The 12,857-nt window shown below is 45.9% G+C and overlaps 1 protein-coding gene across 2 annotated transcripts in view; it reads left to right on the top strand.

Moving 5' to 3' along the window:
* ACER2 (alkaline ceramidase 2) overlaps positions 1-9,345 on the top strand; it is a 33,477-nt gene extending 24,132 nt beyond the window's left edge. For both annotated transcript variants that reach the window (XM_040962747.1, XM_040962749.1), the window contains 2 exons: positions 5,610-5,747; positions 8,094-9,345. In XM_040962747.1, coding sequence (XP_040818681.1) covers positions 5,610-5,747; positions 8,094-8,280 — 325 coding nt within the window. In that variant the 3' untranslated portion in view covers positions 8,281-9,345. The remainder of the gene's footprint in view (positions 1-5,609; positions 5,748-8,093) is intronic.
* Positions 9,346-12,857: the final 3,512 nt, after the last annotated feature.

Below are 12,857 nucleotides of genomic sequence, written 5' to 3'. Positions count from 1 at the left end.
ACCAGCCCCAGCTCTTTAGCAAATCAGCTGGTGTTGCAATCTCAGAGGCAAGCTCACAACTCTTCCACAGAATCTGTCCCCATACCTGGTTCTTCCATGTTCTGGTGGGTGCTGTGGCCCAGCCTGATATGGCGTGTTCCCTGCTCCCACACTCACGTGCAGGTATACCGCAGGTATAGCCCAGCTTGACATGCCTTATAACCCCAATTTTCATATGTACTGGCAGGTTGCTACTTAGCCCGGCCCAGATCTCCCATATAGTAGATGCCTTAACCTGGCCCAGACATGTCCTCTGATTTCCCCTCTCTAAACCACTCAATTTCTGCTCCCTTGCCAAACTGTGAATACAGTGGCCTGGTCCAAGAGAGGCCCCAGTACTCATTCGTCGCAAACATGCTCTCAGCTGCTCCCACTCCAGTACATCCTCAGACTCCTTCCCTGGGAAATCTGCAACCTCCCATCATTCCCTCCCAGATTGCCTGGTGGCCTGGATGGGGTGTCCTGACCCAGCATCCCCTGCCTTACCCATAATAATTAGAATAGAACTATGCTGGCACACGGATATAGTTAACATAAATTTGACGTTTACCACGCCCAGAATACCTGCTATCTATTGGCCACTTTTCTCCCAGCAGTGTGACACTTGCCTAGGTTCAGTGTAGCCTAAGCAGTTGCCTACAGCTGGGGCATGGATGCTTTTAATATCCTGATTTAAAAAGTCGACTTTTGGGCTTGGTACAATTGCTTAGGGCTAAATGCTTGCCTTGACATGCTAGGATTCCATATAGGTACCAGTTTGTGGCCTGGCTGCTCCATTTCCCACCCAGCTCCCTGCTTGTGGCCTGGGAAAGCAGTCGAAGACACGCCAAAGCCTTGGGATCCTGTACCCATGTGGAAGACTCAGAAGAAGTTCCTGGCTTTGGCTTTGGATTAGTTCAGCTCCAGCTGTTTCAGCTGCTTTGTGAGTGAACAAGTGGATGAAAGATCTTTCTCTCTGTCTCCTCTGTAAAAATCTGCCTTTTTTTTTTAATCAAAATAACTAAATCCTTTTTAAAGTCAGCTTTCTACTTAATCACTTGTTATATTACTTGTGATAGCAGAAAGGTTCTTAGTAAGCCTCAGATCTGCCTATTTGCTTGTTCACTCTTTCAACAAGTGTTTAATGAGTACTTTTTTTTTTTTTAAGAGATCTTTAGGTCATTGGGAACCTGACTTATTGAAAGCCAAGTTTGGCCCTACTCAGTGCCTTTCTGCTTCCTGGCTTGTGGTGTGATTAATCCTTTGTTGGCACATGCTATGTTGTCTGCCAAGAGACTAGTGCTAGAGCCTGTGTTATGCTGTTGGGACTTTCAGCCCCTTACTCTGAACTGAATCTCTCTCTCTCTTTGTTTTAATAATTGGGCTGTCTCAGGTATTTCATTGTAGTAATGACAAGCTGACTGCTACGGTACTCTTAGAAAAGAGACCCCAGGGGCCAGTGCTGTGGTATGGTAACCTAAGCCTCTGTCTGCAACACCAGCATCCTATATGGACACTGGTTGGAATCCCTGCCACGCCACTTCCAATCTAATTCCCTGCTAATATGCCTGGCAAAGTTGCAGAAGATGACCCAAGGGCTTGGGTTCCTGCAATCAGGTGGGAGATCCGGAAAAAGCTCCTAGCTTCTGGCTTTAGACCAGCCCAGCTCCTGGTGTTATGGCCAATTAGGGAGTAAACCCACAAAAGGAAGATCTCTCTCTGTGTCTCTTCCTCTTGCTCAGCAAGTCTGCTTTTCAAATAAAAACAAAAGAATTTAAAAATGGAAGGAGCCCAAGAGAACTGCCTTGCCCCTCCAGTGTGGATGGTGCCTTGAGGATACGGCGTGAAGGCGCCATCCATGAGGAATGAGCCTTTGTCAGCTGACGGACCTGCTTACATCTTGGCCTTCCCCACCTCAAGACCTGTGAGAAACAACAGTGTGTTGTCTGCAAGCCACCTGGTCTACAGTGATTTGTCATAGCAGCCCCCAGTACTGCAGATGGTTTTTCTCCCTTTGCACCTGCCCTGAAAGATCTCAGCCAGTCCCATGGCTTTACTGGCTGTGTATTTCCAGAGGACTCCCAGATTTATGTCTTGAACCCATCCTTTCTTTCTGACTCCACCATCATGCAACTAGCTGCCTGCCTGGCCTCTCCAATTCCATGGGCCATCGGGTCGTTGCACTTCTCGAAAACAAGATTTCTGATCTGCTAGGCTTGCAGCACCATTTGCCCAGTTGCTCAAGCCAGAATGCCACTCCCTCTTCCTGTGCTTCCAGGCTGACCGCTTTCACTTGAAGCTCTCCCTGTGTTCCATCCTCAGCTGTTCACGTTGTTCATACCTTCATTTGAACCCAGCTTCTGGTGTCAGCTCCTTGTTCATTATGTCTCCCTTTTCCAACCTTCCTGGCTAGATTCTGTTCCATCTTTAGATTCGCCTCAATTGTTTTCATGCTCTTCTAGCCTTCCAAACCTCTCCTACGTGCTAGTCACTGTGGCTATACCTAGAATTTTTTTCTTTTAAAAAAAATTTACTTATTTTTATTTAAAAGAAGATACACAGAGAGGAAGATCTTCTGTTTGATGATTCACTCCCCAAGTGGCTGCAACAGTTGGAGCTGCATCAATCCGAAGCCAGGAGCCTGGAGCCTCTTCCAGGTGCTCCGCATGGGTGCAGGGTCCCAAGGCTTTGGGCTGTCCTCAACTGCTTTCCCAGGCCACATGCAGGGAGCTGGATGAGAAGGGGGGCTGCCGGGATTAGAACCGGCACCCATATGGGATCTCAGCGTCTTCAAGTTAGGACTTTAGGCATTAGGCTGTTGCACCGGGCCTGTAACTAGAACATTTCTTGTGGGTTTGGCATTGTGGCATAGTGAGTAAACCTGCTGCCTACAATGCCAGCATACCATCTGGGTGCTGGTGTGAGTCCCAGCTGCTTCATGTTTTCCTGCTCATACTCCTGGGAAAAGCAGTGGAGGATGACCCACGCATGTCCTTGGACTTTTGCCACCCTCTTGGGAAAGCTGGCGAAGCTCCTAACTCCTGACTTTAGTCTGCTGTGGCCATTTGGGGAATGAACCAGCTAAAGCAAAATCTCTCTCTTTCTGTCTCTTCTTCTGTCTATCTCTGTTTTCCCCTCCCTCCATAAATCTACCTTTCATTAAATAAGTAAAATACTTTGAAGAAAGAAAGGACAATTTCTTGTGCTGCTATTTGGCTCCGGTCTGTATTCTCTGCTCGGCACAGACAGTATTGCGAGGGACAGGTTTGTTTTGTTCACTGCTGCCTCCTAGGTGCCAACACACATTCTGATGAAATGGCTGCTGCCCTGTTTTGATCCAATTCCTAGACAAGAGGATGTCTTTACTGCCCCTGGAATTTCCTTCCAGGTCTTCCCTGTTTATCTGAAGCTAACGTCTAAGCCAAATGTTCCTCAGTGCACCTCCATTTGGTCAGAGGAAGTGGGGGAAGGAGTTTGCAGCTTTCTGTTTCTCTTCAGCCTTCATCTCTGCTTGTTTCAAGCCTTCTCGTACTTTCCTTGTGCTTTCTATACTGTCTCTCAGACCATGAGAAAACAAAAGTTGATTCTGATTTGGGGTCATGACTTGACATTTGGTGTTAAGTTACATTGCTGAATGACTCAGCTGCATTTGAAACATTTGAAAATATACTCTCTCCCCTTGGACTAGGAGAGTGATTTTATTGTTCAAAATGGTTTTGTGAACGCAAAAAAAGGCCTGGTGGAAAAGAAATGGTATCTATTCTTCTCAGTGTTTTCTGTCCTGTAACAGGACCCTTCTGTGTATGTGGATTGTTTCACTTTGTAGTTGTCTTTCAAATTAATGTTTTGATAAACATCCATAAACAAGGAGACTAAAACTTAGTGGAGCTCAGGTTTGGACAGTGAGCGCAGAGGCTCTTAGAAGGACCTGCTTCTTAACATAGAGGAAGATGGAGCTGATGTGGCACAGCCAGTTAAGCTGCCCCCCTGTGACACCTGCATCCCCATGTGGATACTGGTTAGAGTTCCGGTCCTCTGCTTCTGATCTCTGTTTATGGGCGTCAGCACTTATGTTATGTTCTGCTGCTTTCCGGCATGTCATCAGAAAGCTGGATCAGAAGGGAAGCAGACAGGACTCCAACCACAGATCATATGGCATGCCAGCGCTACAAGTGGCAATTCTACCCACTATACCACAGCGCCACCTGCCTATTCCATCTTTATTAATGGATTTGCTGATGTCTCTTTTAGGCAGCTGGGAGAGGTCCTGGCAAGTCGGGCTTTTGACTATCACCTACTGTGCAATAAATATGAGTTAAGATTCTCCTCATAGACAGATGTTGATCAATTGAACTGTGGGACCTGGCTGACCCAAGGGTTAGAAGGACCCTCAACCACCCACTGCCTCTGGGCTTCCTCCCCAGGAAGGGAGCCCACCTTCTAGATGAGTGGCAATTCCATGACACAGGAAGACAGCAGCAGTTGAAATTTTCTTTGAATTGTTAATATTTTTCCCCAGTGTATGTAAGAATTTGTTCCTTCCTCCAACAAATATTAACAGCCTTCCATGTGTCTGGTGCTGCTCCAGCTGCCAGCTACTGCAGTGAGCGCCTTCCTTGCCAGTGTGGGATGGGAGTAGAGAGTGAAATGAGTGAGACCAAGAGGATGGCAAAGGGTTATGACCACTACAGAGCCAACCAGGGAAGGGTAGTTGGGTTGGGGAATGCTGCTTGAGCAGGGAGATGGTGTTCCTGCTGTGCAGAACCAGTGGACAGGAAAGGGCTCAATGAGACGTGGAGCCACAGGTTGAAGAAGAGCCCTGTGGGTATGGGTGGAGAGCATTTCAGGTGGAGGGGTCTGTAAATGCTAGACCCTGCAGAGTATGCTTAGGATCTATGAGGAACAGCATGGATCCACAGTAGTGTGCTCAGAGGCAGCGAGGGGGAGGAGAGGGGATGAGGGAAGAGACCCACAATGAGCTCCTTGACTTTCTGCCTGGTTGAAGAGGAATACATGGATGACTTTGGGACAGAGTGCTGGGAATGGAGTGTACAGGCAAGTGTATGAGTGGGGTGTGGATGAAGGATGTGGCATGGGCCCAGGTGGAGGCAAGTGGGAAGGGGGTGGATTTTGGAGATAATTTGAGCATGTTGATGGGCTAGATGTGGGATTTGTGAGCTAAAAAAAGGACCGGGAGAACAATAGGTTTTGGGTATGAGAAAGGTTAAGAAGTCACTGCAGACAAGTTATATTTCATTCTCTCTTGGACATGGGGGTGCACATGTCAAGAAGCAGGGCTGGGATGTGGGTCTGGGCTCAGGGGAGAAGGCTGGGTGGGAAGCATGACTTTGTGATCCATTGGTACACACATTTCCCAAAGTTCATGGAAAATGCGATTAAAAGACAAGTTCATTTTGGTGTGTGAAAGTGTGACTACGTGTAGTCATGGTATTACTGTGAAGCTGGGGTGATATGTGCTGGGTAGGAACACTGATTACAAAGGGCAGGGGAGAAGGGAGGGAGAGTGAAGAGGCGAAAGATGGGTGGAAACTGGGCCTGATTGGTGTACTGTCTCACTCACCCTTGGGCAGGTGTGAGAACGTGCGTGTGTTTAAGCTGGGCCTCTTCTCGGGCCTCTGGTGGACGCTCGCCCTCTTCTGCTGGATCAGCGACCGGGCCTTCTGTGAGCTGCTGTCGGCCTTTCATTTCCCGTACCTGCACTGTGTGTGGTAAGTGGCCGGAAGGGAGCGTTGGCGGCAAGGCCAGTGTCTGCACTTGATGTCGCGCCCTGTGGGCCCTGCTGGAGCACACAGGTGTGCTCAGGGGGCCGTTACACAGCCCAGGGTATTTCTCTCCCCTACTTAGACAGGCAGATGTTGTCAAAGCACAGAAGGTATTGTGAAAAAGTGAAATTGGCTCCAGCCCCAGGCTTGGCTAGAACAAAAAAAAAAAAAGGAAAAAAAGCAACTGGATTGTCATGCTGTGGGTCTTCAGCCTCCCTACTCTGGCTCCATGATTAAAACAAAAGAGGAGCTTGGAAAGAAAATTCGTAACCTGAGCCCTGGCTGGGGATACAGAAGGTGGGGAGAGGGGGAGGTTGAGACCAGATGTGCTGTGGGGTACACATCTGTAACCTAACTGGCTGGGGATGTTGGGGGAAGGGTGGGGTAGTGTAGGATCAGATGTGCTGTGATGACCACCTGCCTGCTGCTCAGGAGGAACCATGCCTTCTTGAAGAGTGAATCATGTGTCGGAAGATCTAAAAAAAAAAAAAAAAGAAACAAAAATAGGAATATTCTACACATGACACGTGCATACATGATTCTTTTTTAAAAATCTAAATGCTGGATATTGGACCTCACTATTTTATGTTGTGTTTTATTAGCTCTCTCTGACATGGGTGCTTCATAATTCATCTAACTAGCCTGTCTGTTAAGGGCTATATGGATATACAGGTATTTCTAGTTTTTCCCTTTTGCAAAGAATCTGTAATGAAAATCTACAGTGATTCTAATACTTGAGTATTTCCATGGGTTAAATTGATCTATACATATAGATAGATCTAGAGGGACTGTACCAATGAACATTTTTACTAATGTCTATGGGAGAGTGTATGGATTCCTTTAAATTTCTGTTAATCTGATTGAAAAAATTGTATTTTTGTTTTCATTTTTTTAAGCAAATTGCTATTGGACATCTTCTCAGATGCAAATTTGTGATATGTATTTTCTCTTCTGAAATGTGTCTTCAATTTTTTTGTCTTCTATTTTAAAACATTTAAATCCAGCATTTCATGCCCAGCACAGAGTCTGCAGGCACTATTGTCTGCCCAAGTGAGTGCAGCTTCTTATGTAACTTTGCAGAATTTTCAGAAGTGCACAGAACAGTGGAGCCACTACATGGGCAATGCCCACTCCCCCCCACACCTGATTACTGAGTCGTGCATGGCACCCTCACCCACTTCAGCCCTGTGTGGCAAAGCATGTGCCAGATCTGATGGGAAGTGATTGGTTCTTTCGGTGAATTTGGTAGGTGGGGATGCTCTCTTATTCACATGGAACAAGTATTTTTCTCTCTGGTTTCCCAGGTCCAGTTTAGTATGTTGATGCTATTTTTGTACCTTATTTTAAACTTTCATGTTGACAATTTCTGTTAGAGTTTCTGCATTTTGTGCCACGTGCTAAGACACACCTACATTTATAAAACTATTTTAAAATATTAAAAATATTTTTAAGCTATTCAACTGGAATTAAATTTTATTATAGAGTATAAGGAAACATCTTATGCCTTGAAGCAGACCATTGCTTGATAGAAAATTATATGAAAACTTTTCATAGGCCCCATAAGGATAAATTAAAACAAAACGAAACAGCTTTAAAAGTTGTTTAATCAATATAAAATTGTTGCTGAAAAAAGACATAAAATACCTTCAATCAGGTGATGGGAGAATCAGGTGTGATAAGTTATTTCATCTTAGTACTTGTTTTTTCTTTTTCATTTGGAAAGCAGAAAGAGTGAAAGAGGACAGAGAAGTACACACGTGGATTGGTCAGCTGGTTGATCCATCTTCCATCTGCTGGTTTACTTCCCAAGTATCTCCCACAGCTGAGCCTGGGCCAGAGCAAAAGCCAAGCACCTGGAACTCAGTTCGGGTCTCCCACATGGCTGGCAGGGACCCCACTACCTAAGCCGTCACCCCCTGCCTCCCAGGCTGCGAGTTAGCAGGGATGCTGGGCACTGGACGTACAGCCCATACCTGAGCCCAGTCATCCCACTGTGGCATGTGTGTGCTTCAAGTTGCATCTTAACTGCTGAGCCAACACCCACCGCAAAGACTGTTTTAAATCTGTGGACCTCAGTCTCCCAGGTGGAGCCCCCAGGCATTGTTGGCCCATTTGTGTGCTAAGTTGCTCCCTAAAATGCTGAAGATTCATCATTACTGTTCATTTTGATCCCTTCCTAATTCTAAGATGCCCAGGGACTCTAATTACAGTTGAGACAGGAGGGCTACCTGGAGGGAGGAGCAGGCTAAACCGAAGGCAGCGGAGTCTGCTCACCCTTGTTCTCTTTTGCAGGCACATCCTCATCTGCCTGGCCGCCTACTTGGGCTGTGTGTGCTTCGCCTACTTTGATGCAGCCTCAGAGATCCCCGAGCAAGGCCCAGTCATCAAGTTCTGGCCCAGTGAGAAATGGGCCTTCATTGGTGTCCCCTATGTGTCTCTTCTGTGTGCCAACAAGAAATCATCCGTGAAGATCACGTGATGTCAGGTGGCGGCTGGCTTCTCTGCTTGTTTTCCCTCATGCACTGGAATTCATTTCTTAGCAACAACAGCCTAGGGGCTTTGAATAGTTGGCATGGGTTCTGTCTTTTTACAATTCTGTTCCTGTGGGCTCTAACTGCCAGGAGTCCGATGTCCAGTTGGGGAAGTGTCTTTTCCTTTGTCAAAGGCAGACAGTAGGGAAATTTAGGGACGTACGTGTATCTTACTGGACTCCATGGCTTGCTGAACCACAAGCTTGCCTGGCCTTGCTCTGCACACTGCCTCTCTCTGGGGAAGACTGCTCTGCCCCAGACCCCACCATGCTCAGGCATTATTGGAACGGACTGGACTCTTGATGGACAGACAAGACCTCCTGATTGCTGGAAGGTGCCGGAGATGTTCATCTGGGGAGGAATGTCTGTAAGCAAAACCAAACGAAACATGCATAGGGCAGTGGCTCAGGAAGCTAGGTTTCCATTCGCAACTCTTAACTAACCCAAGTTTTACATGCATCTGTGAATCTTCATACTACTACCTCTGTGGAGAGCTGGAAACTTGAGGAGTGAGAAGCGAGTGAGCAAAAAGCTCTCTGCCAGAAGCTCCACTGCACTCGTAAGCCATTTTTAGCACAATTTTCAAGGGTTGGTGTCATTTCCGTCCCTACTCCCTTGTCAACTCAGCAGTCTCAGATGCACAAAGAATAGCCATGCTGAGAACACAGACCGCCCTCCTGAGCACTTGAGCTCTCTGAAGTGGCCAGAGGGCTCCTCACCATCGTGGTGGAGATTCTGGTCCAAAGTCTTGGAGCAAACATGATGTTGTTTGAAAGTTTTTCTCCTTTGAAGTGTCCAGTGTGCTGTGTTGTTCTGGACATTGCCTTCCAGGATCTGGCCTCTTGTATCTCACCCATTTCCTGTGGGGCCCACGCTCTGCCCCCTTAGAGAACGAGGTGCTTCCTGTGGCTGCGTGGAGTGTCTGCCAGTGTTCTCAGGCCCGCTGGCTGGGGTCACTGCTGCAGCCTGCAGAGCTTTTCCCACCTAATCCGAACACCTGCTGAAACTCTCACTGCAAAACCGTCCTCCAGGGGTGCGTGGGGTGATGGGCATTCTTGACCTCAGGGTTACCCACTTTAGCTCAGGCATCTTCTGTTTCGGAAACATTCCACCGATGGAGGTTAGGGCCATGTGCCCCTGTGCACAGGAGGTGGCTTGCTGGTCTCAGGCCCTAAGAGAACACCCAGGAACTCATTCTGGTTAGAATTTGCACACACTCCAAGGGTAAAAAACCAGCAGGCAAGGGGATTTAGAGTTTAAAAAGGAATGACCTTATTCTTCTTTGGTGGTTTTCATATTCCTTTAGCAGCAGAACTGTGTTTGTCATAAGGAATCTCTCCAGAACCCAAGGTGTGACATAAGTCTGTATGTTAGTAACTTAAAGTTATTTTAAGGTTAGATTTGGTAACATATGTGGCAGCAGAGATGCAAATGAAGAACTTGGCGATTTCCAAGGTGGCAAGATTTGGTATGGAGCGAGTAGACATGTCACATTATTGTAGTTTGAGGTGCATTTTAAACATGATCTTTGATCATGCTTTATGGAACTTCATGTATTCCTAGGATTCAGAATGGTTTGTGGGAAGGAACAGCTGCTAAGTTCCAAGTCCAGAATGTCTTAAAGGGGAAAAACAAGAACATTCTCATTTCAGGTGGCCCTTGCTTAAGTGTGAATTCTAATCTCACCCTTTTGCTGTACAAAATTGCTCCACAGTAGGGGGTTTTGTGTATTTTAAGCCCAGCTGTCTTAGTGTGGAAGCACAGAGAAAGGAAAGCAGGAGGTAGGAGATGATTTTTTTGTACAAGCTTTAATTTGCCTCGAGGATTCCTGGGGAACAAGGAATCTTGTGAAAGAGGGGCCACTTCTCATCTGTGGAAGGACTTAATGCTTGGGGACCTGTGTGACACTCCCACCTCCAGTCCCCAGAAATGGGGGAAAATACTAAGAATGGGCAGAGGAGTAAGGCAGGGAGGGCTCTGACTCTGTGGGCTGTTTCCAGCCAGCTTCCACAAGGCACAACACTGAGGCATGTCATCAGCCGGATGCTGTTCCTGTAAAAAGCAAAATGCACTTGTAGAGACTGGCTCTAAAGAGGGCTGAGACAAAAATGTGGAATGGAGAGATTTTCAGAAAGATGAAACATACTGCATTTGAACCAAATTGATCATACCTTGCTAGCATGAATCAAGAGAAGAGTAGGGTATATGGCACATTTCCTATCTGTGTGAAAAGCACTACATACTCTCTGGAGAGAAAATTGGGAAACATCTGGAAAGTTGAAGGATGAACAAGAAATTACCCCATTTCAGTTGGTCAAGGTTTTTTTTTGTTGTTGTTGTTTAAGATTAAAAAAAATTACTGGAAAATCAGATATATGGAGAGGAGGAGAGACAGAGAGGAAGTTTTTCTGTCCGATGATTCACTCCCCAAATGACCGCAATGGCCGGTGCTGCGCCAATCCGAAGCCAGGATCCAGGAACTTCTTCCAGGTCTCCTACATGGTTGCAGGGTCCAACAGCTTGGGCTGTTCTCCACTGCGTTCCCAGGCCACAGGCAGGGAGGTGGATGGGAGGTGAGACTGCCAGGATTAGAACTGGAGTATATATGGGATCCTGGTGTATGCAAGGTGAGGACTTTAGCTGCTAGGGTACCGCACTGTGCCCTATTGCTCAAATTTACCACTGAGAATATTTTGGCAGTTGAGTGGGTGTTCTTATTTCATTGTTTTTTCTCCGTTGATGTATTTGTAAATAGGTGTTGTCTTCTAAAATGGACAGTTTATCCTGTGACTTCAATGGAATATAATGCCAGGCATGTTTTTTTTTTTCCCATGAAGAACAGGTTTAGAATACACTAGGGCAGTGATCCTTTGAGTAGTTGTCACTGGAGTCCGACTGTCACTACTGAATCTTCCTTTGTAAGCTAGCCTGACCCGAGTCATCCCTAAGGCTTAATCAACTGGATTCCACTTTTGATAGACTGCTGCACTTGAGTTGATGAGTCAGGGTAAGTAGCTATGAAATGTAACTCCACAGACTTTGATGTGTTCAGATTTTAAAAAATATTTTATTTCAGTAATTGATACGCAATTACAAATGTTTTTTCCCCTTTGTAGAGTCAACATTTAGGAGTTTGTGTCAGTGAAAAACGAGCCTGTCAGGTTTTGTTGAGGTTAGAGTTTGCCCAAGATTGGGACCCAGCAGGAAGTGGTTTTAGGATTTAAGAAATCGCTAATGATACCAAGGGACCATTTCAGTGAGTGGTTTTAAAAAAGATGTCATTAATTTTTTTTTTTCATTTGGAAAGCATAGTTAGAGGAGGAGACCGATATTTCATCTGCTGGTTCATTCTTCAAATGGATGCAGCAATTAGGGCTGCATCGGGCCAAAGCCAGGAGGCTATCACTCTAGCCAGATCTCCCATGCATGAACAGAGAACTGGAGTGGAAGTGGTGCAGCTGGGATTGGAGCTAGCGCTCATGAATGTCAATGTTGTAGGCAGTGGCTCAGAGCTTTGTGCCACCACACCAACTCCTCTCGGTCATTCCTGATGTTCAGTGTTTGATTAATAGTTGACTATTAGAAAAAGAAGCATTCCTTTCCCTTTATGATTTTATTTTTATTTAGCAAGCCCTCTAGTGAACTTCTGAAGAACTTGGGGAAGCAATGCTTACATGCGTCTGGTAATGGGCTACACTTTAGAGCAACTTGGAGCCTGTCCAGTGATGAGTGTCTAAAACATTAACTACAGATCCAAGATGTCCTGTTGGGGATCAAGGCTTGGTGGTCACCGACACAGGCTTTGTAAACACTGCCACCTGCACCATTCATAACACTTCTCAGGGGTCTAGAAACTTCTCTGCCTGTTTCCTTGTGCTTCTTTCCAGTCAGTAGGGTCATTCTGGGGCTCCAGGCTGGGGGCTGAGCCTGAATCCTCATCCTTCAGGTCTGACAACGAACCCCCCGGGGGATGAGTGGGAATGATGCTTGCCCAGACAGGACCCCTGTTCCTTTCATCACCAGATGAACTTGAAACTTTGATAGCCAGGGCTTAGACTGTGTGGTGTTGTTCCAGCTGTCCAAAAAATGTCTTGGCCAGTTGGGATTCTCTATGGATTTTTACATATCACTCTCCTACTTAAGAAAAAATGGGACTAATTGTTAGAACTGTGTCTTTCCCTATATATGTTAAACCAGACATAAGATTATTTTATAACCACACTTTGTAATCAGAGAAAATATGTACCATGTTTTCTGATATAAAGCCTATTTTATACTTTGATATAGAGTGTGCTGTATAGGGGTGCTGGCCTGCTGGCTGTGGTAGCATTTAATTTCCATTGCTTTGGGGGTATTCGAAGCCTTTGGACATGGAGCTTTTTGCACTTTATGCTCTTTTTATGATAATTATGTTATTAAAGCTGTAAAGGCACATTTTCTGTGAATAAGTATGTGTGTTGTGTTTATTTTTAAAGTAGTTTGTGAAGTATCTGCAGGGAAAATGCATTTCATGGATTGTAGAGCA

This window comes from Ochotona curzoniae, unplaced genomic scaffold (genome assembly GCF_017591425.1).
Source record: "Ochotona curzoniae isolate NIBS_2020 unplaced genomic scaffold, NIBS_Ocur_1.0 scaffold_3208, whole genome shotgun sequence".
In the NCBI taxonomy this organism is placed as follows: domain Eukaryota; kingdom Metazoa; phylum Chordata; class Mammalia; order Lagomorpha; family Ochotonidae; genus Ochotona; species Ochotona curzoniae.
Note: the sequence above shows the minus strand (reverse complement) of the source record. Positions and strands in the feature narration are given on the sequence as shown.